Below are 27,912 nucleotides of genomic sequence, written 5' to 3' on the forward strand. Positions count from 1 at the left end.
TTGTCCCCTTCTCTTGATTCTAATCTCACTTCTCTTTTCACAACTTTACAGTCTCTCATTTACAAACGTACACATCCCTATTTTGTTATGTAGCAGACGCTGCGGCCTCTGCCTCCTCTCTTTTGACACTTTCTCCTGTCTCTCCTTGGGACAGTCACTCCTATTTTCATCAAAACAAAAAGGCGCTCATGAAACAATTTGGCTTCACGGCTGCTGAGGCATCTGATCATACATCAATGCCCTACTTGCAGCCGCCAAGGTAACTCTCTTCCGATGGGGGTCAACCCCAGAGGAACAGTGGCCTGTCAAATTTGGCAAATGGATGTAACTCAATATCCATCCTTTATACATATTCAGGTTTCATCATGGCAACCTTGCAAAGGGGTGAAACCGCAAAACAAGTAATTAATCATTGTATTCGGACTTTCGTAACGTTGGGATGTCCAAAAACTCTAAAAACTGACAATGGACCAGCCTATACGAGCTCTGCCTTTGCACAATTTTGCCATCGCTGGTCAATAATCCATAAATTCGGCATTCCTTTCAATAGCCAGGGCCAGGCCATTAAACAGGCCTTGGACAGACACTTGGGGTCAAAAGGCATCAGCCCCCCGACACTCCCGGCGTTGCAAAATGTATTAAATGTTTGCTTGTATTCATTGAATTTTCTTAATCTAACCGGATCTCCTGCCTCCACTGCTGCCTCGAGACATTTTTCCGCTCCTCCCCTCCCCTCTTCTCGTCCTCTGGTATATTATAGGCATCTTCCGGATCCAGCTTGGAAAGGTCCAGCTCAATTGATTACCTGGGGAAAAGGCTACGCTGCAGTTCAATTGCCTGATCGAGTCCTGTGGGTTCCGGCTCGCTGTGTTCGCCCCTGTCATCTCAATCAACCAAAAAAGAAAGATGAAGATCCTCCTGATCCTATCCCTGATCTCTCTTGCCTCTTCTGTCTCTAATGCCTCTTCCTCTCTTCCTAAATGTACTCTCCTTGAATATCTAAGACATGGCTAAAGAATGGATATCCAATCCATCCCTCTAACAATACTTACATTATATCCTCTCCCTGTTCCACTTCTCTGTTAATTTTTAACATCTCATCTGAAGACTACAGCACTTATGTATGCTCCCTGTTTTTCCCAAAGCAAGAAAGATCTTTTGACATGAAAATTTCTCTTCTCTCTGCTACCCATTTCTCCTCTGGTGTATCTCGCTCCTTGCCCTCTTCCCACGTTTCTACCCCTGCAGCTCTCCGAGAGCGCTCTTATCCGAGCACAGCAGAACCTGCATCGTCCATAAATTATACTTGGACTATTTTGGACTTCCAAGGAGGCGTCCTTCATTCCATCTCTAATCGAACTCTGTGGCCTTGGTTTCCTGCACTCTACTTTGACTTTGCTGAAATGCTGGTCGGCGCCCATGGATTTAAACATAAAACAAAATGTGATCCTTCCCCTCGGGACGTCTGGGCAATTGGTCCAGGCCTGTATATCTGCCCAGGACATCTTACTGATCTCTCCCACCTAGATGAATGTGGGACCATCTCTGATTGGTACTGTAAGTCCTGGCAATGTGTCAACCGGAAAGATTTGGTGGACTGCTCCTATACTACTGACTATATCAAAGCTATACTAGGCCCTGATAACAATTTGCCTTGGAATTCCTGCTCCAATTGGGCCTGCTGCGTTCGCCTCAATCCTATGACTGTTACTTTTACATCTCATGGAAGGAGTCTTCCGATTACTGAATGGCTTAAAGGGAAAAGATGGGGGGGAAGGTCGAACGATAATTCCGACTACAGACATCCAGGAAATATATTCATAATTCGTCTTACCATGTCCTTAGAAACATCCCCACCTGTGGGCCCAAACAAACAAGTCAATTCGCCCTTTTTACAGCCCTTGATTAAAAGCAACAATCCATTGGTGTCCCTGGTCTCCTCTGCGCATGATGCCCTTGTGGCAGCCCGTACTTTTCCTAACAATGATAGTAGATGTTGGCTGTGTCTGTCTTCTCAACCCCCTTTTTATGAGGCCATAGGTTCCGCCCTACCTTTTACCAATAGCACCTCAGATACCGGTTGTAGGTGGTCTAACTCTTCTATAACGGTATCCTCAATTGAAGGTCAAGGTTGTTGCCTTGGGTATGTACCCTCTAACTTTTCTCACTATTGTATCAATGCCTCCTCGGATGCCTATACTTCCTGCACAATATACTTGTCCAAAGAAAGGCTAGGACTTGACACTGGAGGGTGGACTATAATACACACTACTCTATCAACTGCAGATCTTTCCAAACGTTTAAACGGTCAGTTTTTTATTCCTTCCAATGGCTCTATTTGGGCCTGCTCTACGGGTGCTACTGCATGTGTCAGTGGAGACATTTTACACACAAAACACGCTTTTTGCATTCAGGTTTATCTTCTCCCTAAAATGTCTGTTTTTTCCAATAATGAGTTCTTTTCTCGCATGGAAACACCCCAATACCTTCCACGAACCAAACGGGAGGTGGTTACTACTATGACTTTGGCCCTTCTCCTGGGCCTAGGAGCCACTGGTGCTGCAACTGGAATCGCAGGAATGGTTGTGGCTGACAAAAACATCCATGAGCTCAGTATTGAAATAGATGCTGATCTCAAACGCATTGAGCAATCTATGGTTGCCCTCCAAAATTCCCTGACCTCTCTCTCCGAAGTTGTGTTACAAAATAGAAGGGGTTTGGACTTGCTATTCTTAAAACAGGGCGGTCTGTGTGTAGCTTTGAAAGAAGAATGTTGTTTTTACACTGAAAGTTCTGGTGTTGTGCTTGACTCTATGGCAGAATTAAATACCCGATTGAAAGATAGAGAAAAAGAGCGTTCTCAATCCCACACGTGGTATCAGGGAATGTTTAATCTCTCTCCCTGGTTGACCACCCTCCTCTCTGCCCTAGCTGGTCCTCTGATTTTGTTGCTCCTTGCATGTACAATTGGCCCATGTGTCATGGGGAGAGTTCTAGCATTCTTGAAACAACGACTAAACAGTATTGGAGATGATGTCCTCTTACTAAAGCACACTGTTGAAAATGAATATAAACAACCTCTTTTAGAATTAGCCTCTGAGGCTGATGAAGACTCTGAATCGGGAACCATTCCTTTGAAAAAGTGTACTGACTCCCTGCGGGGTCTCCCGGAGGGGGGATCCACTGGGGATGTCATAGCTTTAGAAGAATATTACCCATCTTAAAAAATAAAAACAGAGGACATATGGATATATCATTTACCCATCTTAAAAAATAAAAACAGAGGACATATGGATATATCATTGGTTCAGGTTTTCTTAGGCCTCACAGCCGGGAGAACTTGACTTGACTTTTTTCAGTGCTACATGACAGACATGATTTATAGTACCCATAGTTTTGATTTCCCTGAATTAGGTTTCTATTCCTTAACCTTCCCTGAGTTAGGTTTCTATTCAGGTAAAATGCATGATTTCCTGAAAACCATGTGGTATTTTGCTAATACGTATACTCTAAACGCTTGCTGATTGGTATAGCTAAGTTTCTATATGCTAATTCCCTCATTGCTGTAGTTACCCCTCCCTGCTAAAACCGCATAAAAAAAGAGACCGTTGCGTTCTAAGGGAGCTTTTAACAACCCCTTTCTTCGTGCTCTCTCATCTTGAAAAACTTCTGGTGTGGTGTCTTTTATTCGGCTTCTTTCGTCCTTGCGAGGACCTCCTAAATTGTCTCAGCGAGGGCTGAGATTCGTTCCTGCGGGAACCCAGGACAACATCAACAGGGAACCTAGGACAACAAATACGTGTTGCAGACCAACAGCAACACAAGAATCCCAATTTCCCTAGAGAGAACTGTCCCTGAAGCCACCTAACAGTACCTGGAGATGTTTCAGGCGCACGCTTGCTAGCCCCAGCCCTGCCCACAGCATCAGGCAACCTTGCAGCCGAGGGCCCCTCTCTTCCTCAGCTCACCTTGTGGCTATGGAGCAGGTGGCGAGCCTGGAGCTCATCCTGGGCAGAAAGCCATGTAGCCAGGTGGAATCGGCTCCCCCCACCTGCCTCTATCCTGCTGCTGCTTGAGAAAAGGACAGGCAATTGTGGAAGATTGTGGGAAGCGCCTGCTTAAGATAGAAGCAAAGGCCAGACCTGTCCCTTTCCAGCGCTCAAATGTCGGTTTTGGGGGGCACGTTCATGCCAGCCCTGGAGGGTAGTGTGGGCTTCGTTTTGCCCTCCCTCCCCCGGATCCTGTCTGGAGGGGGACTGCTGTGGATGAATAAACGGGAGGTAGAGCCCCATAACCACCTAGGACTTTGTGGGGGTCTATGAGCGGACTCAAATGGGGAGGCCTTGGGTGCTTTCACACACACACTATTCCAGGTGGAAGTGCCCCTCCCCCAATCCTGTGGGTCAGTCTCCTCCCTCTGGGAAGCTTCTGCCTTTTGCTCCCTTCCAGGCAAAGGGGTTGCCGGAGGGCCGGTTTGACCCTCAGCGCTGTGGGGTTTTCGGACCCACCGCAAATGGCAGCCCGGTTTGGGTTCAAGAACGGCTGTTGTTCCTCTCAATGGGGGAGGGGGGAAATCAGAGGGTGGTGTCGGAAGATTTACCTTGCCATCCCCACCCTGACAAAACTTTCATATTTTTATCATATTTTTTACCCCAATAACATCAGAAAACCAAGCAGCCACACTAGAATAGAAAACTGACACTTTCCCCACCCCCTTTTTTTTTTCTTCCTGCTCTGACAGCAAGGGAAAGCTCTTAATAGGCTTAAGGGGGTCTCTGGGTGTTCAGCCAGGAATACTTAACACCTGGTAAAAAGATTGCAAGCTCAGATTAGAATAGAATAGAATAAAATAGAATTTTTTTATTGGCCAAGTGTGATTGGACACACAAGGAATTTTGTCTTGGTGTACATAAGTGTACATAAAAGAAAAGATACGTTCATCAAGGTACAACATTTACAACACAAATGATGGTCAATATGGGCCTCAAAAGGGCCTCTGGTGGCTCAACAGACTAAGCAGTCTGTTATTAACACAGCTACTTGCAATTACTGCAAGTTCAAGTCCCACCAGGCCCAAGGTTGACTCAGCCTTCCATCCTTTATAAGGTAGGTAAAATGAGGACCCAGATTGTTGGGGGCAATAAAAGTTGACTTTGTATATAATATACATATGGATGAAGACTATTGCTTAACACAATGTAAGCCACCCTGAGTCTTCCGAGAAGGGCGGGATATAAATTAAAAAAAATCAATATAAATCATAAGGATTGCCAGCAACAAAGTTACAGTCATACAGTCATAAGTGGAAAGAGATTGGTGATGGGGATGAGAAGATTAATAATAGTGCAGATTTAGTAAATAGTTTGACAGTGTTGAGGGAATTATTTGTTTAGAAGAGTGATGGCCTTCAGGGAAAAACTGTTCTTGTGTTTAGTTGTTCTGGTGTGCAGTGCTCTATAGCGTCGTTTTGAGGGTAGGAGTTGAAACAGTTTATGTCCTGGATGTGAGGGATCTGTAAATATTTTCACGGCCCTCTTCTTGATTTGTGTAGTATACAGGTCCTCAATGGAAGGCAGGTTGGTAGCAATTATTTTTTCTGCAGTTCTAAGTATCCTCTGAAGTCTGTGTCTTTCTTGTTGGATTGCAGAACCGAACCAGACAGTTACAGAGGTGCAAATGACAGACTGTTGTGACAAAGAAATAATAATAAAAAATGGGTAGAAACTCATCAAGGAGAGAGGCAAGCTGGAACTCAGGAGAAACTTCCTGACAGGGAGGAGAATTAACCGGTGGAACTGCCTGCCACCAGAGGTTGTGGATGCTCCATCACTGGAGGGTTTTAAGAAGAGACTCAGCAGCCACTTCTTTGAAATGCTAGAGGTTCTCCTGCCTGAGCAGGGGGCTGGACTAGATGGCCTCCAAGGTCCCTTCCAGCTCTCTTGAATTCTGTCTCAGACCGTTGTTGCTTCTGCCCGTCAATAAACCTCCTTTCTTAAGCAGCCTCCATTTGATTCCCTTCTTGGAACTGGAGCTGATTTTTCTTCCGACACTATCAGGGGATAAAATAGAAACCCCCGACTGGAAGGGGCAACTGAAGAGGTTTAATGTGGGGGAAATAAATATGCAGCTGCTGTCCAAAGGAAGTGGGAGACACGGACACAAACTTTTAATTTTATTTCAATATAAATGTATTTCACATCCGCAGCAGACACAAAGGAACATCCTGAGGTAAATCTCCAACAGCGCCCAGAAGGAAAAGGCGGGAAAAAAGGGAAACGCCTCCTTTCCACCCGCAGCAACCAATCAGAGCGCAGATCCCCTCAGGCGGGAGCCCGCCCTCCCCCCCTCAGCCGCAACGGGGTCTTCAAGACCTTTGGGCCACTTTCTCTTTTGGGGAGAGATGACGGCATCTTCCAGTATCTCAGGGGCTGCCGGAAAGAACATTTATTTTTTATTTTCTCTTCCCTTCCCTTCTATTCTATCAATAAGAAGCAGACCGAAGGAAAGAGGTGGAAGTGGAGATGCGCTATATATAAGAAATCAACCAATCGCTCTGGAATGCATTTGGGTTGATATGAAAGCGGGAGAAGAAGCACAGAGGTCGAAGCCTTTGTCTGACAGGGAGCCATGGAGAGAGGGGCCTTTCTTCCCCCTACTCCCATGCCCATCATCCCCGCCCTCTCCCTTCCCCCTCCCACGCGCTCCTCTTTCCCGCCCTTTTTACCATCCTGGCACTTTGCCCCAAAGCCACCAGGGGGGGCCCTCTGCCAAGGGAAGGCAACCACAGGCGCTTCCCCATTGGCCCACTGGAGGGCGAACGTCACATCCGACTCTCCAGAAGAGGCTGAGAAGGAAGTGACGTCACAAACGCTTGCCTCTCTAGGACTCCGCCCTCGCTCTCCTTAATCACTGGGACCCCGGAGGAGGCGGAGAAGCTGCGAGAGAATCTGGAGGGGGGCGGGGGGACATCCAGACGTGCCCTGGGTGAGGGGGGGGGTTTTCCTGGATCCCTTGCTCCTCAACCCCCCTCTCCCTGCAGGGGGGACTGGGGATCCGGGGAAGGGCCCGAGTGGGGGGAGGGGAGGGTCAGATGGAGAGGAGAGGAGCCGGGTGAGGGGGAGGCAGGATTCGCACCAGGCTCCCCGAGGACACCATCCTGTCTCCGGAGGAGGAGAGAAGCGGGGCGGCCTCTCCAGCCGCCTCATTCCCCTCCCTGCACTGGGATGAGCCGCTTTGGGCTCCGGGCAGGTTGGGTGAAGGTCGCTCAGTGGCTGAATCCCAATTTCTAATTCTTTCTGTTTTTCTTCCCATCTCAGATACAGAAACTGGAAACCATTTGTGGTCTTTGCAAGGCAAACTTTTCTCTTGGGGGAGAAAAAGAGCAGAATCATTTGCAGGGATCAGTCCTGCGGCCCCAGAAATGTTCCGGTGAAGGAAAAGGCATCTGGAGACCCACCAGAGTCCTTGGAGCCATCTGGAGTTGCTCTGCAGGACAGAGAAAGGATGGAGACACAACCTTTGGGAAAGGAGGGAGCCGGAAAAGGCCCTTCAGCTGCTCAGCCTGGGAAGGGGGGAAAGCTGTGGACAAGAACCGGGCAGAAGATCCTGGAGGAGGAAACCATCCTCTCTTCAGAAGTTCAGCCCTGGAGCTTCATCCAATATCGGGAGGCTGAGGGTCCCCGAGGACTTTGCAGCCGACTCCATGACTTTTGCAGGCGATGGCTGAAACCAGAAAAGCACACCAAAGCCCAGATGCTGGACCTGGTGGTTCTGCAGCATCTCCTGTTCCTTCTGCCCCCAGAGATGGAGGGCTGGGTGCGGGAGTGTGGAGCAGAGACCAGCTCCCAGGCGGTGGCCCTTGCGGAAGGCTTCCTCCTGAGCCAGGTGGAGGAGCAGAAGGAGCTGATCCAGTTGCAGGTGAGAAACTTTCAGGAGCTCAGAAGGGAATAAAGAATGTGTTTGAATCCTTCACCCCTCCTTCCCAAACTTCTCTGACATTCATTCTATGTGGCAATTCATCAATTATTGTAGGACATTGTTCCACTGTTTTCTCACTCAACGTCACTGATGGATATTGGGGGCTTTGAGGCTGATATAAGAGTCCATTTTATGTCATGTGATGTACAATAATTCTGCTTCTTTTTTCCTTCCTCCTATTTGAAGTGTTGCACTGTAGATATCAGAGATCCTGAGGGAAGGAAGAACCCATCAAATCCCCCTCAGGACCTATTTTTCAGGAGGATCCCGTGGGAAGATCCAAGTCAGGACACCTCAGGAGGTAATGGAAGATCCTCTGATTACCCATCTGTCTTCTCTCTCTCTTCTCTTTCATAGAATATTTCCTCCTATTTTGTTAATTATGCATTTTGAAATTATTTATTCCTTACAGAGAAACAAAGAATGAAGGTTTCTGGTTTTTATGATGGAGATCAAATAGAGATTGACCCTCCAAATCAAGTAAGAAAGGGAAAATTTATTAGATTTTTATTCTCCTTTCAGAAAGTGAAGCGGGTGTGCAGAGTGCTTTCTCCTTCTATTTTCCCTCCTTGTTTGGACTGGGCTAATCCAGGTCAGTTAATCCAGAAGTGGGATTACTTTAGTGAAAGGCACTGAAGGTTTTGTAGAATTAATGATAAAACTTCCCCAGATATTTCTTCAGTGAAAGCAATTTTCAAATTTGCCCATTTTCTCACCTAAAATTAGGACTTGTGTGATGCACAGCCATTTAATTTAGTGCATACCTTTGCTTTCCGAATTTGGGAACAATGGAACAGAATAACAAGTTGGTAGGGATCTTGGAGGTCTTCTAGTCTAACCCCCTGCTCAGACAGGAAGCCCTATAACATTTCATATAAATGGCTGTCCAATTTCTTTTTAAACACCTCCAATGTTGGAGCATCCACAATTTCTGAAGGCAAGTCATTCCGCTGATTAATTGTTCCCACTGTCAGGAAATTTCTCTTTACTTGAAGGTCGGTTCTCTCCTTGAATATTTTCCATCCATTGCTTCTTGGATGCTCTTTTCGTGAAATTAAACATACCCAATTCCAGCAACCTTTCTTTATATGTTTAAGTTTTTGACACACAAAGAGAAAAAGGTTACCATCACTGACCTATTCTATGCCTGTGCATTTGGTTGTTCTTTCCTAAATGTAGAACCTTACATTTCTCACTGTTGATTTCGTTTTGTTAGATGGGGCCCAATCTGTCGATCCTTCTATATCTGGAGCTTCTCTTCTGGAGTGTTGGTATTCCTGCCAATTTGGTCTTGTCTGCAAACTTGATGAGTTCCACTTCTATCCTCTTGTCTAAATCATTGATGAAGATGAACAGATCTTGCGAATTCTGTTCTGTTCTTTTTTCCATGTTCAGGAGAGTCTTGTGTCCTTTGAGGAGGTGGCTGTGTCTTTCTCTGAGGAGGAATGGTCTCAGCTGGATCCTGACCAGAAAGCGCTGCATTCGGAAGTCATGCTGGAAAACCATAGGAACGTGGTCTCTCTGGGTAAGAGTTCTCTAGTCCCCAATCAGAGAGTTCAAGAAGACAGATTATAGTTAGTTTTTTATTAAAGAACCACTAATCAATTACTGTCTCCTGGGAGGGAGAAGGAAAGGATCTGCCTTCTCGTGCTCTAAGGAAGGAAGGAGTCAGTGTCTCTTTGCTTAGATGCTTTCTGTGACTTTTTTTTTTATTGAAAAAGTTTTAAAAAACAAAAACATTTTCCCCCCTTCCCCCCCCCTCACAATCCCCTTCCCCTCACTCTTCACTACCACCACCCCGGCTTCCCGGGTCAATCACAAGGTATTGTTATACGTAGACCAAACACAGAGTAAGATTTTCCCTTCTAATCCAATTAGCCTCATCCGCGTCTTTTCATTTCCTAACCTCCCTCATTACATTCTAAAATAATACATCCTAATTATTCAAAGGCAATCTGATATCTCTTAATGTGATACCTGTTTTGTAAATAATCCAATTTTTCCATTCAATTAAATATCTTTCCTGCGTATTGTCTTTCAAAAAGGCTGAGATTTTTGCCATCTTAGCCAAGTTAGTAACTTTCAATATCCATTCTTCTATTGTAGGTAATTCTTTTTTCTTCTAATATTGTCCAATCAACAGCCTTGCTGCTGTTATTAAGTTCAAGATCAATTTAGTCTCAGTCACTGTACAATCTGTTATAATTCCCAAAAGGAAAAATTGCGGCTTGAACTTTAACTTCTTCTTCAAGACATTTTGAATAATCCACCAAATTCTTATCCAAAAAGCCTTAATTTTCTTGCAAGTTGACCAAATATGAAAGTATGTAGCATCATCACACTCACATTTCCAACATTTCGCTTGGATATCAGGATACATACATCATAATTTTTTGGGATCTAAATGCCATCTATAAAACATCTTATAAAATTTTTCCCTTAGATTCTGTGTTTGTGTAAACTTAACATTTCTAACCCAGATTTTCTCCCATGTTGCCAACATTATTGGTTCCTGAATATTTTGTGCCCATTTTATCATACAATCCTTTACCAAATCCTTTTCCGAATCTATTTCAAGCAACACATTGTACAATCTCTTTATATGCTCCTGGGTCTGATTTCTAATTTGCTTTATTAAATTTTCCTCCCTTTGCATTATACGAATTATTATTTTTTTGTTTACATTTATATCCCGCCCTTCTCCGAAGACTCAGGGTGGCTTACAGTGTATAGGGCAATAGTCTCATTCTATTTGTATATTTTTTACAAAGTCAACTTATTGCCCCCCCAACAATCTGGGTCCTCATTTTACCTACCTTATAAAGGATGGAAGGCTGAGTCAACCTTGGGCCGGGCTTGAACCTGCAGTAATTGCAGGCTTTTGTGTTCTTAATAACAGGCCTTACCAGCCTGAGCTATCCGGCCCTTACCATTTTTGATCTTCTTTCCATCTGGCACTTAGTTGCCCATATTGAAACCAAGTATATTTCCTCCCTTCTTTATTTAAGACTGGTTTCTAATTTGCTTTACCAAATTTTCCTCATTCTGCACTATACCAGTTTTCTGATCTTCCTTCCATCTAGCACGTAGTTGCCCATATTGAAACCAAGTATAATTTTTCCCTTCTTCTTTTAATACGTGCAGAGATTTTAATTGCAAACTACCTTTTTCAGTATACAAAAGATATTTATATGTAATCATTTCCTGATCCTGTTCTATATTTATATTCTCTATTGTATGTCTGGGACTTGCCCACATAGGAACCTTATAATTTAGTTTGTAGGGGCCTCTGTGGCTCAGACTGCTAATGCAGTCTGTTATTAACAGCAGCTGCCTGCAATTACTGCAGGTTCTAGTCCCACCAGGCCCAAGGTTGACTCAGCCTTCCATCCTTTATAAGGTAGGTAAAATGAGGACCCAGATTGTTGGGGGCAATAAGTTGACTTTGTATATAAATATACAAATAGAATGAAGACTATTGCTAACATAGTGTAAGCCGCCCTGAGTCTTCGGAGAGGGGCGGGATATAAATGTAAATAAATAAATAAAAAATAAGAGTATTTTTTCCAAACACGCTTCTTAACACATGATTTTTAAAAGCCTTATCCACTTTTTTGTCATAAATTAAATATGCATGCCATCCATATAGTAAATCATAACCTTCTATATTCAGGATTCTTTCCTCCGTTAGATTAAACCAATCACTTATTGCAGAGAGAGCAGCTGCTTCATAATATAATTTAAAATTGGGCATTTTTAAGCCTCCCCTTTCCCATGAGTCTTGAATTATTTTCATTTTAACCCTCGCTTTTTTACCTTCCCATATAAATTTATTAATACCAGTTTGCCACTCCTCCAAATTTTTTTCTTAATTATTGGTATCATCTGAAACAGGAATAAAAATCTAGGTAAAACATTCATTTTAATAGCAGCTATTCTCCCCAGCAGCGATAACTGCAATTTTTTCCACAGTCAACTCCTTCTGAACTTTTTGCCATAGCACCTCATAATTATTCTTGTACAATTTCCGTATCGATCAATTATTTCCAACAGTGATACACTTGAATTTATAGGATTTGTTAAAGTAATCACCAAATCATCTGCAAAGGCTCTCAGTTTATATTATATAACTTTTAATTCCTTCTGTCTCCTTTGATTCTCGTATTTTATCCAATAATGGCTCCAAAGTTAAAATAAACAATAGTGGTGATAAAGGACATCCCTGTCTTGTTCCTTTCGTAAGCTTAAAAACTTCTGTTAAATTACCATTAATTATTATCTGGGCTGTTTGCTCTCCATAAATCGCTCTAATTATTCTTACAAAACCATCTCCAAATTGCATTTTATCTATTAATTTAAATAAAAAATCCCAATGCAATCGATCAAAAGCTTTCTCTGCATCCAAAAAGATAAATGCTGCTGGAATAAAGTTTTTCTTTTCTAAATATTTCAATAAATTTAGAATCTGCCTAAAATTATTCATCTGTTTCCCTTTTATAAATCCCGATTGATCAGTATGAACTCTTCATTGTAGAACTAATATTAATCTGTTTGCTATTATTTTAGCAAAAATCTTATAGTCATTATTTAAAAGTGAAATTGGCCTATAATTCCCAGGTTTAGAACAATCCTGTTCCTCTTTTGGTATCAATAAAATAAAAGAAGTTCTCCATGAAGGGGGAATTCCCCCTCCTAATTGTATCTGATTAAATAATTCCTTAAATGGACCTAACATCTCATCCTGTAAGTTCCTATAATAACTTGCTGTAAGCCCATCCGTACCAGGAGTTTTCCCCATTTTTAATTGTTTAATTGGCATGCATCCAAGAAGGGTTTAAGGGTTTTTTTAAATAGGTGTCTTCAGAAATTTTTAATTAAATCATCAAATGGGTTTTTAAAGGGTGTGCTGGGTAGGGGTGACACCCACAGGGGGTTAGGCTGGTCCCTTCTAAGGTTCCTGATTTGGAGGTTCTTGATACGGAGATAGCTGAGGAGGTTAAAACTTGACCATCTACGGGTGTTTCCATCGGCACGGTAAGAGGCAGGGGCAGATATGGCGGAAGCGGGGGCTCATATCATGTTCGGGGAGCACGCTTTCGCTGTTTGTGACCGATTGCATGCTCCGGGCCCCCATGCTTTCCTCGTTCCCCGAATGGCTATGCCTCCAGGAACCTGGACCTTCGGCTGATGCTGTGCAATGAAAGGTCCGTCATGAATAAAGCCCCCCTCATAGCCAATCTCATTCAAGAAGGGGGGGGCGGACCTGATGGGCATTTCGGAGACCTGGTTGGGCACAGAAGGGGGGGTTCTCCTTACCGAGATGTGCCCACCAAGTTTCCAGGCATTCCATCAGCCCAAGGGCCCAGGGTAGGGGTGAGGGGGTAGCGGTTGTTAAACATGAGGGTCTAGAACTGAGGGAGGTCACTGTCCCGCAGATAGCCGGTTGTGAAACCCTTCTGGTAAAGTGGGACCGTGGGGTACAGGTGGGCATGCTGGTTACGTACCTGGCTCCTTGCTGCATGGCAGCAGCCCTGCCCGAGTTGTTGGAGATGATAGCCGAGATGGCGGTTGAGACCCCCAGATTTATGGTTATGGGGGACTTCAACGTGCCGTCGGTGGGTGAATCTTCTAGGGCAAGTCGGGAGTTCATGGCTTCCATGGCGGCCTTGGACCTGACCCAGGTAGTTAATGGTCCCACCCACACTGGGGGTAACGCTCTGGACCTGATTTTTTTCTCGGGACAGTGGCTTAATGATCTGGATTTAGGGGAGTTAATTGTTAAACCCTTGTCATGGTCAAATCATCTACTCCTTCAGCTAGACTTTCGAACCGCTACACCCCACCGCAGGGAGACGGAGCCGATTCGATGGTTCCGTCCCAGGCGCCTGATGGACCTGGAGAAGTTTCTGACGGAGCTTGGGCCGTTTCCTGGGGAATTAGCCCACGACTCGGCAGAAGAACTGGTGACCGCCTGGGAAGGGGCGGCCGCCGGGGCTTTGGACCGCGTCGTGCCTTTGCGACCTCTGACCCGGCGCCAAACTCGACCAGCTCCTTGGTACAACGAGGAGCTGAGAGAGATGAAGCGCCGGAAAAGACGCCTAGAGAGTGTTTGGAGGTCCAGCTGCACCGAATCCGACCGAATACTAGTTAGATCACATATTCAGACCTATCTAGTGGTGATAAGAATGGCGAAACATAATTATTTCTCCGCTCTTATTGCATCGGCAGATAATCGCCTAGCTACCCTGTTTAGGGTGACCTGCTCCCTGCTTTTGAAGGAGGCCCGGGAGGACCCCTTGCAGGGATGTGCTGAGGACTTCGTACAGTATGCCCGCTAAAATCGCTCGGATCAGGAATGGTCTGGACGCTGATTGGATAGATCCGGGCGGGATGACGGGGATGAGTCTTGTGGACATTACCTGGGCTGAGTTTGATCCTGTGACTCCTGACAACATGGACAGGCTGTTGAGTAGGCTGAATCCCACCACATGTTTATTGGACCCGTGTCCCTCCTGGTTGGTACTGGCCACACGGGAGGTGACACGAGGCTGGCTCCTGGGAGTTACCAACGCTTCTTTGTTGGGGGGCATTTTCCCCACCGCCTTGAAAGAGGCGGTGATGAGGCCCCTCCTCAAGAAGCCTTCCCTGGACCCAGCTGTATTGGCGAACTATCATCCAGTCTCCAACGTTCGCTTTTTGGCGAAGGTTGTTGAGAGTGTGGTGGCATATCAGCTTCCCCAAAACCTGGAGAAATCTGTCTTTCTAGACCCATTCCAGTCCGGCTTCAGACCTGGATACAGCACTGAGACAGCTTTAGTTGCGTTGGTGGATGACCTCTGGAGGGCTTGGGACAGGGGATGTTCCTCTGTCCTGGTCCTTTTAGATCTCTCGGCGGCTTTTGATACCATTGACCATGGTATCCTGCTGCAGCGATTGGAGGGATTGGGTGTGGGAGGCACCGTTTATCGGTGGTTCTCCTCCTATTTCTCTGACCGTTCGCAGACGGTATTGGCAGGAGGGCAGAGATCGACTTCTAGGTGCCTCACTTGTGGGGTGCCTCAGGGGTCGTTTCTCTCGCCTCTCCTGTTCAACATCTACATGAAGCCGCTGGGTGAGGTTATCCGTGATTTCGGGGTGGATTATCATCTGTACGCTGATGATACGCAGCTGTACATTTCCACCCCAAACCACCCCAACGAAGCTGTCGAGGTGATGGCCCGGTGTCTTGAGGCCATGCGGGTCTGGATGGGGAGGAACAGGCTCCAGCTAAACCCCACCAAGACAGAGTGGCTGTGGGTTCCGGCGTCCCGGTACAGCCAGCTTACGCCATCGCTGACTGTTGGGGGTGAAGTATTGGCCCCCAGGGGAAGAGTGCGCAACTTGGGCGTTCTCCTGGACGATCGGCTGTCTTTAGAAGAACATCTGACGGCCGTCGCCAGTTGCGCCCCTTCCTTGACCGGGACTCCTTACGCACGGTCACTCACAGCCTCGTTGCCTCTCGCCTGGACTATTGCAATGCTCTCTACATGGGGCTCCCCTTGAAGAGCACCAGGAGGCTCCAGCTAGTCCAGAATGCGGCTGTGTGGGTAATAGAGGGAGCACGACGTTGCTCCCATATAACACCTATCCTGCGTGGCCTGCACTGGCTGCCGGTAGCCTTCCGGGTGCAATTCAAGGTGTTAGTGACCACCTTCAAAGCGCTCCATGGCTTAGGACCAGGTTATCTACGAGACCACCTTCTGCCACCGATAGCCTCCCAACGACCTGTGCGCTCCCACAGAGTGGGCCTGCTCAGGGTGCCGTCGACCAAACAATGTCAGTTGGCGGCCCCAGAGGGAGAGCCTTCTCTGTGGCAGCACCGGCCCTTTGGAACGAGTTACCTCCTGGGTTACGCCAACTCCCCAACCTCCGAACCTTCAAGCGGGAATTGAAAACTTTATTTAATCGTGCGGGACTAGCCTAAATGCATTTTAATTATAGCTTTTAAATTTTAAAGGGTTTTATGTCGGTCTACGATCGTTTTAGTTAATTGGCCAATTAAATATACGTTTTAAATTTGTTTTAAATTTGTTATTTATATTATGTATATTCTGTGTTTTTTAATATGGCTGTAAACTGCCCTGAGTCCTTCGGGAGAAGGGTGGTATAGAAATTGGATTATAAATAAATAAATAAATAATTACCAAAATAATTTCTTCAGAAGTTATAGGCCGATTCAATTCTTCCCTTTATTCTAAAGTTAAGCTTTTAACCTTCTAATCTTTCAAATAATTATCAATATCCATATTCAATATTTTATCTTTAGCATATAAACTTGTATAGTATTCTAAGAAAGCTTTTTTAATTTTATCCTGTTGATATCTCTCTTTACCTTTATGTTCTATTTTTTCTATAATGCGTTTTTTTGTTTTTTCCTTAAAGTATATGCTAACCACCTGCCAGGTCTATTTGCATTACAAAAGGTATTACGTTTGGCATATTGTGTATTTGTTGTCACCTGGTCAGCCATTATCATATTGAATTGACTCTGTAATATCTTTATTGCATCTTTAAATTTTTGATTATGCGGATTATGTATTAATAATTGTTGTTTCTTATGAATTTCCTCTTCTAGATACCTACGCTGTCTTTGTTGCTTATTCCTCTTTCTATTATTAATATATATTAATATACCTCTCATAAAAGACTTTCTGGCATCCCAAACCATTTCTATCGATGTTCCCTTATTCAAATTATAATCAAAAAATTCTTTCATCTGCTTTTTACATTGATTTACATTATCCTGATACGTAAACAAGTTTTCATTTAATCTCCATGTTCTTCTACCTTCTTTTTCATATTGCAATTCCATCCAAACTGGGCTATGATCAGACAAACATCTTGGAAATATCTTAATTTTCTTTACCCTAGAAAGCAAATCATTAGAATTTAATATAAAATCAATACGTGAAAAAGATTGATGCCTATCAGAAAAAAAAGTTTGGATAAGAAAAATAGCATAGTGGTATATTTGAGAAAGGATATACCAGCTAAGTTAATAGAAGCAGATACTTATCTCAAATATACCACTATGCCATTTTTCTTATCCAAAGCTGAGGCACCAAAATGTTTACCTAATTTTGAGTTTATTAAGTATTTTTGATCTGATCGTTTAATATGTGTCTCTTGTAAACAAATCACATCATTTTTAAATTGTTTCAAATAATGAAATATTTTTCTTCTTTTCTGAGCTGAATTCAAACCATTGATATTCCAGGTCAGAATTTTATTTGCCATTACTGGCCTCCTGAAGCTTTTGAACAATCAGCTGAAGATCCTCCTCCCATATCTTCGACCTTGCTCCTCCCACCGCTTCTGTAGCAGAATCCTGACCTTTACTTTGAATTTGTTGCTCCTTTTCTTTACGCTTGAAGGCTCCCCTCGTCACTCTTTGTTCTTTTGGTTGTTCCTCAGATGATAACATCACTGGGGTCACCTCAACTTCCACACTCATTTGACTGACTTGAATTCTTTTTTCTATTACTTCTATTTCAACTTTCAACACAGTAGAAAGAAAGTCTTTGGCCTTATGGACAGTATCTATATGATATCTTCTTCCTTGATAATACACTGTCAAACCAACTGGTACCTCCCATCTAAATTGAATCTGGTACTTTTTAAGTTCTTGTGTAAAAAATATAAAGTCTTTCCTATCCCTTAACATCTTGGGAGGAATCTCTTTCAAAACCTTCAACTCCTGTTCTCCTATTTTCAACTTTTTCTGATATGCAACTTGCAAGATCTGATTTCTCATTGTTCTTTTCATAAAATAAACCACAATGTCTCTAGGAAGTTTCTTCTGCCTAGCAATCCATGAATTAACTCTATTTTTTCAATTTGATAAGCAACCTCTTGTGGCTCAAATTCAATAAATTCAGCCAAGGCTTCTGATAAAATTTTCTTTAAATCTTCACCTTTTTCCTCCTGTAGTCTCCTAATTCTCAGAGCTCCTTCCATCATCCTATACTGCATCACCACCACTTGATCTTCATTTTTGTCCAATTTTAGCCATTTCAATTTTAAAAGTCACAAAATTTAAAACTTTTCTGTTCCCCTTTGAGTATAGGAGAGCTCAATTCGTTACAATCCATAAATAACATTTCTTAGTTACGCAGCCAGCACGTGAAGTGTTAATATCACTTTATAATTGCCTTGATAAGTCCACACGTAGCATACTGCATCCAGTTTTGGTTGCCATGATGTAAAAAAGATGTTGACAAGAGTAACAAAGATGATTAGGGGACTGGAGGCTAAAACATCAAGAATGGTTGCAGGAACTGGGTATGTCTAGTTTAATGAAAAGAAGGACTGGGGTGACATGATGGCAGTGTTCCAATACTGCCACAAAGAAGAGGGAGTTAGGCTGTTCTCCAAAGCACCTGAAGGCAATGGGTTGAAACTAATCAAGGAGAGAAGCAATTTAGAACTAAGGAGAAATTTCCTGACAGAGCAATTAATCAGTGGAACAATTTGCCTCCAGAAGATGTGAATGCTCCAACACAGGAAGTTTTTAAGAAGATGTTGGATAACCATTTGTCTGAAGTGGTCCTGCCTAAGCAGGAGGTTGGGTTGAACTAGAAGACCTCCAAGGTCCCTTCCAACTCTTGTTATTCCATTCTATTCCTTAACTCAAAACTGACTGAGTGAGATTTGCATATATATACCATAGATAATTGTAAAGAAAGAGATGTTTTCTAGATATTTTCAAAGCTTTCATGACTTATGAATATAGAAATCATCCTGTCTATATCACACCACTGTAAGTATGCAAACATATCACCTAATGGAATTTCAGAGAAACTCAGAAGGAAATTCATTTGACTTTCTACACTTTGATCTTTTTCTCTAACCTTGTGATCATTTTCATTTTCCTTTTGCTTTGAAGGTAATAATGGGCAGGAGAATCAAGATTTCTGTGAACTGTTTCAAGTGATCAATGCTAAGGATGGAACAGAGAAGTTTGGAATTCGAATGGAATTAGGAAGCCATGAGAGAAACCAGTCAAAGAATTGGAATCGGGAAAGTTCATCTTCCACCGATGCTCCGATGGAAGACTTTCTTGCCCAACAAGAGAAAATAATGAAAAAATATGTTGAGAAAAGCGTGAAGCTAATCAAAGCTAAAGTACAAGTAAATGAACACTATTTAACCCAAAACAAAGGAGAAGATGCTATAAGAAGACACAACGGACAAAATTACAATGGGACATTCATTCTTTCTCTTGGAAATAACTTCCTTACATCTGAAAAAACGTTTGACACAAAAGAGGAACCTTATAAATGTTTGGAATGTGGAAAATGTTTTAGAATAAGCGGGCAACTTACTATTCATAAAAGGATTCACACAGGGGAGAAGCCATATAAATGCATGGAGTGTGGAAAGACCTTTGTTCAAAGAAGAAATCTTATTTCCCATAAGATGAGCCACACAGGGGAGAAGCCGTATAAATGCATGGAATGTGGAAAGACCTTTGCTCGAAGAGATTATCTTATTTCCCATAAGACGATCCACACAGGGGAGAAGCCTTATAAATGCATGGAGTGCGGAAAGACCTTTGGTCATAGAGGAAATCTTATTTCCCATAAGGTGAGCCACACAGGGGAGAAGCCGTATAAATGCATGGAGTGCGGAAAGACCTTTGCTTATTGTAGTGGCCTTAGAAAACACACAAAGCTCCACTCAGGAGAGAAGCCGTAAAAATGCATGGAGTGTGGAAAGACCTTTGCTCAGAATGGTCCTCTTACTTCTCATAAAAGGATCCACGCTCAGGAGAAACTATATAGCAATAGCAATTCCACTTAGATTTATATACAATTCCACAATGCTTTACCACTTTATCTCTGAGCAGTTTGCAGTCTCCAGCAATCTGGGTCCTCATTTTAGCAACCTCAGAAGGATGAATTAACTACTAAAAGAAATCTATACGAGTTGAAGGTGTTTTCAATAAAATGCCAATTTGAAACTTCAATTTCCACTTACTTAAAAATGCTCCATCCATTTTCCTTGCTAAAATATTTTTTCTCATCCAGAATTTGCATTTTTGCTCAAATAGTCACAATTTTCACTTTGTAAAGCCACTGCCTCCTTTTTTAGCTATTCCACAAAGATCTTTAATGTTCCCAGATTCAAATGGGCTAATTATGAAAAAACAACAGCCCACACCTGAAATCTTGTTCTTTGTCTGGGTGGCAGCCAGATTAGATCCCGGGTTTAAATTACGAATAGCAAATTGAATGTTCTTCAGCATCATAGAATTAACAGTTATTAAAAACAATCCCTCAACAGTGAGAAACACTGTTAGCAAAGTACTCTGAGCTGGAGTGAACATTTAAAGGACCCTCTTGGGGGACTCACCCAGAACCTCCCCATTAATCCATCTAAGAATTGTAACAGCATTTGGTGAAGGAGGCGATCAAGAGGGATCCCGTCCAAGGCTCTGCGGTGATCCTGGGATCTGCTTGATCTTTTCAGCCTCCATCTGCCCCACCTTCCCTTTCCCCAAGATCCCCCCCCCATCCCTTCCACACTCCCTGCCTCCACCATTCTGGGTAAGCTATCTGGGAGCCGGACCCCTCCCCACCTCCTTCCCTGGGAACTGCTGGTTCCTTTGGCTGGAAGAAGGCCGGCTAGCTGCAGGCAGAACCTGGTCTGAGGGGTGTCTTCCCCAAAATCCCCCCAAAGGGAAGATCCTCCACATTACAAAAGAGGCCTTGAGACCCCTCAAAAGTGCTTCTCTCATCAAATAAATAAATAAATAAATTACTAAATTTAAATGGCAGGGGAAAAAAACCTAGAATTAAATTAAAACTTTTACAGGATACTAAAGATAAAGGGGGCATGGCATTACTGGACATGGGGCTTAGTCCAGAATGAGCTGCGCAGGTGATAGAGGGAGCTACGCGTAGCTCCCATATAACACCGCTCCTGCGCAGACTGCACTGGCTACCTGTGGCCTTTCGAGTGCACTTTAAGGTGTTGGTTACTACCTTTAAAGCGCTCCATGGCTTAGGGCCTGGGTACTTACGGGACCGCCTGCTGTTACCACATGCCTCCCACTGACCCGTACGCTCTCACAGAGAGGGACTTCTCAGGGTGCTGTCCGCCAAGCAATGTCAGCTGGCGGCCCCCAGGGGAAGGTCCTTCTCTGTGGGGGCTCCCACACTCTGGAACGAACTTCCCCCGCGTTTACGCCAAATACCTGACCTTCGGACATTCCGTCGCGAACTGAAGACACATCTTTTTATTCGCGCGGGGCTGGCTTAAATTGAATTTTATTAATTTTAAATTCTTATTAATTAATTTTAAATGGGGTTTTTAGTTTATTGTATATTTTTATTTCTCAGGCCAATTTTAAAATAAGTTTTTTAATTGCATTTTAAATTGTACATTGTATTATCTGTTTTATTTTTGCCTGTATACCGCCCTGAGTCCTTCGGGAGAAGGGCGGTATAAAAATCAAATAAATAAATAAAAATAATAAAATAAAATATACTATCAGGCATCTATTTTAATTTGGTTAAACAATTGGATGGAGTTAAGAAATAAAAGGATCTTAGCTATAGAAGGACACGACCTGCAAGTGGGATGGCACGCATTCCTTTGGGATGAAAAGTTTAAAACACAGTTACTTTCAAAGGCAGATATTAAGGAATGCTCTCTTACAGACTTGGCAGAAAATGAAAAAAAAAGCACTACATAAAAATTCCAATGTAGTTCTCCACAATGGAAGCATTGAAACATCCAAATTTAATTGATATTGATAAGGTAATTAGATATTAGGATACGTTAAATGAACAGGGAAATTTGAAAACAAAACAGGAACTAGAACAAGATCTAGGTAGGGAGATAGACTGGTAGACATATACACAAATTCACTCCAAATATGAAGAGAATATAAAATTATATGAAATTCAAAATGGTCTGCAAGAATTGGATAAAATTATACAAGGAACGGAAGAAAAATTAATTAGTAAAATATATAAATATTTATTGAGATATAAGATGGAAGACAGGTCATCAAGGAGACAACAATAAAATGGGGAAAAGTTTTTTAGATATAATATAGAATTGGAAAAATGTAAAAAACTGTGGGAAACAAAATAAAATTGACTATGTTTGCGGCATTCAAGAAAACCAGATCAAGATGTTCTATAGTTGGCATCTCCCTCCGGCAAGGCTTGCCAAGATATTTCCAAACATTTCACCAATATGTTGGAATTGTAAAAAGGTGTATGGAATGTATTATTTATGGTGGTGTCAGCCTCGCATGCTATCTTGATTGTTTTGTTTACTTAGTTAAGTGTTTGTTTTATTACTTGTTTATTGCTTAGTTAAATGTTTTATTGCTATTTTAGTGTTAAGTATTAGGAACGGGGTAATGTTCCTTTAAGAGAGGGGGAGAAGGCTCATCTTGAAAGGAACCCAGGAATTCAAATTTCAAGACGCGGGCTGACACTAACGAACTCTGCATACCAGACAAGTGGAAACCATCGGAAGAAGAACCCCATGTGAAACCTGAGGAGAAATGGATTGGACTAGACTGTTTGACCTTTGGAGGGAGGAGGGAATGTATGAGAGATATGTATGTGTAACTCACGCCTACTATTCAGAACTTGCTTTTCTTTCCTTGTATTCAGCCATAGTCAGTAAATTTCTCTATAAACAATGGAGTTGGAGGTTTCCTTTCTTGGGTATTGAACGGAGGCATGCCTGACATTAAGCAAGTTCTCCATCATTATCAGCCATCCAGGAACCTGCCGTGGGGGCTGGATATAAAACACCAGAAAGAAATATCTATGGACTTTATAGTAGAATTGCCCGAGTGGAGGAAATACAGTAATTTGGGTTGTAACCAACTTGTTCTCCAAAAAAGTGCATTTCATCCCGTGTTCTAAAATACCCTCAGCAAAAACCTTGGCCAAGCTGTTTGTCAAACACATCTACAGATTACATGGTGCCCCAGAACGAATAATTTCAGACCGGGGGGGTTCAGTTCACTTCCCAGTTCTGGAAGGTATTTTTACGATTCTTAGGCACAGCCGAGTGATTAAGCTCCTCCACCATCCTCAGACTAATGGATCTTGTGAGAGATCGAATTCTGTACTGGAACAATATTTGAGGTGTTACATTAATTATCAACAAGATAATTGGGCGGACTTACTACCTTTTGCAGAAGTGGCCTACAATAACTATACATAGCAGCACTGGCTTCACTCCATTCAAGCTGGCTGCTGGTTGACGAAGCAATGGAGATACTGTTCCAGGATACTGATGACCTTCTTTGTACCCCTGTCGGTCTCCGGATGGTGCGATGATGACAGACACACCTGCACCGCCAACGCGGCCATCAGGCTCTTCCAGAAGCGAGCTGTGAACTGAACTCCGCGGTCCGAAACCACCCTGTCCGGCAGACCGTGGAGGCGGAAGATGTGCTACAGGAAGAGTAAGGCCGTTTTGGCGGCTGTGGGCAGCCTGCGGCACGGGATGAAGTGTGCCATCTTGGTGAGCATGTCCATCACCACCAGCACCGTGGTGAACCCAGACGATGGCGGCAGGTCCATCAGGAAGTCCATGGAGATCACCCCCCAGGGTATGTCGTGTGTTGGCAATGTCTGGAGGAACCCAGGAGGGGCCCCCGTGGCGGCCTTGGCTTGCCGGCACGGCACGCAGGATGTCATGTACGCATGTACATCATACCACACTCAGGGCCACCAAAAGGTCCGTGTCACCAGGTGGAGGGTCTTGAAGAACCCCAAAACACTGCTGCAGGGTTGTGGCACTGGGTCATGACGAGGGCTCAGAGTGGTCCTGTGGGCACGTATAATCGCCCCCGAAACTTGAGTAAGTCCTCTAAGGTCCAAGGAGACGCGGGGCCCACCTCCGCTCTCCTTTGCTGCGACCAGACGTCCTGGCGCTGTGCCTCTCGCACCCGGGCCCACAAGTCCACCGTTCCCGTGCTGCGGCCAAGGCTTCTGCCGGCAGCACCGACCGTGGAGGAAGGGGGTCCTTGGCGCAGAGATACTCTGGCATGCAGGACAGGGCATCCGCCCTCCGGTTGTGACCGCTGGAAATGTAGGTCATGCGGAAGTTGAACTGGGCAAAAAACAATGACCACCGAATCTGCCGCTAGTTCAACTTCCGAGCTGTGGTGAGGTGCTCAAGATTTCGATGGTCCGTTTGGACCTCTACCTGATGTCGGGCCCCCTCCAAATGGCGTTGCCAAGCCTCAAATGTGGCCTTGATAGCCAGCAACTCCTTTTCCCAGATGGTGTAGTTGCGCTCGGAAGGATTGAGTTTCCGGGAGTAGTTAAGCACAGGGAAAAAGAGTGCCGCCATTCGTCGGAGCCTGTAGCAGCACCGCTCCAAAAGCCACATTTGATGCGTCCATCTCCACCACGAAAGGCCGGAGCGGGTCGGGATGCCTCAGGATGGGTTCCGTGATGAAGGCTTTCTTGAGGGCTGTGAATGCTTTTTGCTGCGGGGGACCCCACCGGAACTGGACCTTCTTCCTGAGGAGCTGGGTAAGTGGAGTCGTCAGTGTGGCGAAGCCTGGGATGAAGGTCCGGTAGTAGTTGGCGAAACCCAGCAGGGGCTGAACACATCGGCGAAGTCCGTCAGCTCAGGAGGCAAGGAGATGGCAGGGGTGGGGATGTCCTGGCCGGCACAGGTGTGGCGGATGTGGTCAACGCACTGCAGACTCGGGGAAGAGATGGCATTCTGCGACCAGGCCACCTGAGGATCGTGGGTCCGAAGCCAGGCCAACCCAAGGACAAAGGGAAAATGAAGGTCCGCCGTGACATAAAATTGGATCGCCTCCTCATGGTCCCCAATGGCCAGGCGCAAAGGCTGAGTGGCGAATTTAATGGGCCCGGCCACCAGTTATTGTCCATCAATTGTCTCTACCCGCATCGGAGGGTCCACCGGAACCACAGGGACCACAAACTGGGTCACAAAGGCCTGGTCCATAAAGTTTGTTGTGGCCCCTGAGTCCACCAGCGTATGCGCCTGGAGCCCGTCCGATTGGTTCCCCAACCACACCTGAGTGTCCAGAATCAGATTCCAAAGGGGTCCAGAGTCTACTTCTGCAACGTCCACTGGGGGCTTGGTACGTGCCCAACCTAGGGTTTTCCCGAGGTCGAGCCTGCTCCGTTTCCCAATTGGTCACGCTGTGATTTGGGGATTGGCGTGCGTGCCCCACTTCACTTTCTGGGGCAAGAAGCGGCGAAGCAGCCGGGCTCCTCACAGTACAGGCACAATCCCCCTTGGCACCTCCGGATCCCCTCCTGGGCCATTAGGCGAGGTCTGGCCGTTCCCAACTCCATGGGCTCCTCCGCAGCGGTTACAAAACGTGGGGCAACCCGGGGTGCAGGTTGTGCAGGAAGCGGGGGTGCAGATGGGACGGTTGCCATTGCAGACGGGCGTCGAGGCGGAAACAAAGGGGCACCAAGTCATCAAGGGTCCATGGCACCTCCACCCGGGCCAGCTCATCCTGCAGCTCCTCTGAGAGGCCCTCCTGGAATGTGTTCACCAGCGCTGCATCATTCCAATCAGAGTCCTGGCACAAAAGATGAAATTCAGCGATGTACTCCTGCAGGGGGCGCTTCCCTTGACGGAGCTCCTTAAGGCAACTGGTTGCCATCAGAATCTGAACGGGGTCCTCATACATGATTTGCAGGTGCTGCCAAAAACACCAGCAGTTGGCTGTCCTGGAGCAAGAGGGGCGTGGCCCATCGGGCAGCCGAGCCGGAAAGAAGGTTAATCACAAAGGCCACCTTAGCCAGTCGTCTGGGAAATACTCCGGCTGCATAGCCATGTAAAGCTGGCACTGTCCCAAAAAGGTCCTGAGTCCTTCGGGAGAAGGGCGGTATAAAAGTTTAATAAATAATAATAATAATAATAAGGTTGGGAACATCTCAGGCTGCCCAGAAAACTTATCCGGCATGGTTATCGGGCACTTGCGACGAGGAGGAGGAGTGGGAGGACCGGGGGGGCTGCGGGCACATTCCCGGCAGCAAGTTGGCCTGCCAAGTGAGCCACTTGCTGCTATAGCTGTTGAGTAGCCGCTTGTAGCGGCTGTAAGCCTCCTCTGCTGTGCGTGCCGGTCACGTCTGCGCAGTCTCGCATCGAGCCAAGATTGTTGGGGCATTGCCAAATCAGAAAAAGGCCCGGGGGAATCAGGCCTTGCCAGCCCCTCCTCCTCCTCCTCCTGGGTCGGTGCCAGGGAGGGAGAGGGCCCAGGGGAAGCAGGCTTTGCTAGCTCCTCCTCCTCACTCTCCTCCAGAAGTCCGAGTCCGGGAACCTGGGTCATAAGAGCGGGGGTGTCGCCCGTCGGGACCGGTCGGTGACCCGTTTGTAGTCCTCCTTCGCCCGATTCATCTGCCAATGCACCAACTGCTGGACTGCGTTCAACTCCGTCAGGAAGGTCTGCGTCTCAGGAACAGAGGGAAGAGCCGTGGATGGTACCCCACATTGGCAAAGAACGGGGTCATCTGGGTGGAGGTGTGCTGGGAGTTGTTAAAGGTGAACTCCGCCAGGGACAGGTAATCGGCCCAGTTGTCCTGCTGCTGGTTGACGAAACAGCGGAGGTACTGTTCCAGGATGGCGATGACCTTCTCCATCCCGCCATCAGTCTCCGGATGGTGCGACGATGAAAGGCATACCTGCACCTCCAACGTGGCCATCAGGCTCTTCCAAAAGCGAGCTGTGAACTGAACACCATGGTCCGAAACCACCCTGTCTGGCAGACTGTGGAGGCGGAAGACATGCTGCAGGAAGAGATGGGCTTTCTTGGCAGTTGTGGGCAGCCCACGGCACGGGATGAAGTGTGCCATCTTGGTGAGCAACTCTACCACCACCAGCACCATGCTGAATCCAGAGGACGGCGGTAAGTCCGTTGGGAAGTCCATGGAGATCGCCCCCCAGGGTCTGTCGGGTGTCAGCAGGGGCTGGAGGAGACCGGGTGGGACCCCTGTGGCAGCCTTGGCTTGCCGGCACGGCACGCAGGACGTCACGTACACGTGCATGTCATGCCGCACGCAGGGTCACCAAAAGGTCCGCCTTACCAGGTTTAGGATTTTGAAGAACCCAAAATTTCCCGCTGCAGGGTTGTCGTGGCACTGGGCCAGGACGAAGGCTCAGAGTGGTCCCGTGGGCATGTACAATCGCCCCCAGAATTTGAGTAGGTCATCCTCCAAGGTCCAGGGAGACATGGGGCCCACCTCCGCTCTCCGCTGCTGAGACCAGGCATCTTGGCGCTGCGCCTCTCGCACCCGGGCCCTTATGTCCACTGGCTCCCATACTATGGACAAGGGTTCTGCTGGCAGCACCGTCTGTGGAGGAAGAGAGTCCTTGGAGCCAAGGTATTCCGGCTTGCAGGACAGGGCATCCTCCCTCCGGTTGTGACTACTAGGAATGTAGGTCACACGGAAGTTGAACTGGGGGAAAAACAGCGACCACTGTTGTGACACCAGTCCCCGAACCTCGCCCCATGCCCAAAAGTGACTCCGAGAGTGAGGGGGAAGGGCCAATAAGGCTTACCTCAGGAGCACCAATTCCTTTGGCCGGGCTGCTGGAGCCAGAACCAGGCCAGTCGGAGGACGTAATGAGGCTGTCATCCACTGATTCCTCCCTTCTCCAGGCTACGCCTTCAGACCCTGCTGATAATAATAATAATCAAGCTTGGATTGACCTGCGCTTCAGAAGATTAGAGAGGCGGTGTCATCAAAGGATATATAAGGACCTTTGGGACTGCTCTCACTCCATGGGAAGCAAAAGTTTAGCTGAACCGTTTCAAAAAGAGCTGGAAGTCTTGCTACGTGAGTCATTTTTTTGAACTTTGGCAGGCAGCTGCGATTTCTCTGCCAGGACTGATTAGAATCCATTGACTGAAAGCCAGCT

General features: G+C 45.6%; 1 protein-coding gene across 1 annotated transcript in view; it reads left to right on the forward strand.

Annotated features, from left to right (window-relative positions):
* The window catches only part of LOC131193642 (zinc finger protein 197-like), a 34,764-nt gene extending 12,081 nt beyond the window's left edge, over positions 1–22,683 (forward strand). Inside the window, exons 2-7 of the mRNA XM_058174069.1 lie at positions 6,884–6,984; positions 7,317–7,917; positions 8,164–8,278; positions 8,390–8,457; positions 9,373–9,502; positions 18,902–22,683. Of these exons, the coding sequence (XP_058030052.1) occupies positions 6,884–6,984; positions 7,317–7,917; positions 8,164–8,278; positions 8,390–8,457; positions 9,373–9,502; positions 18,902–19,713 (1,827 nt within the window). The 3' untranslated portion in view covers positions 19,714–22,683. The remainder of the gene's footprint in view (positions 1–6,883; positions 6,985–7,316; positions 7,918–8,163; positions 8,279–8,389; positions 8,458–9,372; positions 9,503–18,901) is intronic.
* Positions 22,684–27,912: the final 5,229 nt, after the last annotated feature.

Source organism: Ahaetulla prasina, chromosome 2, assembly GCF_028640845.1.
Source record: "Ahaetulla prasina isolate Xishuangbanna chromosome 2, ASM2864084v1, whole genome shotgun sequence".
NCBI classification, from domain to species: domain Eukaryota; kingdom Metazoa; phylum Chordata; class Lepidosauria; order Squamata; family Colubridae; genus Ahaetulla; species Ahaetulla prasina.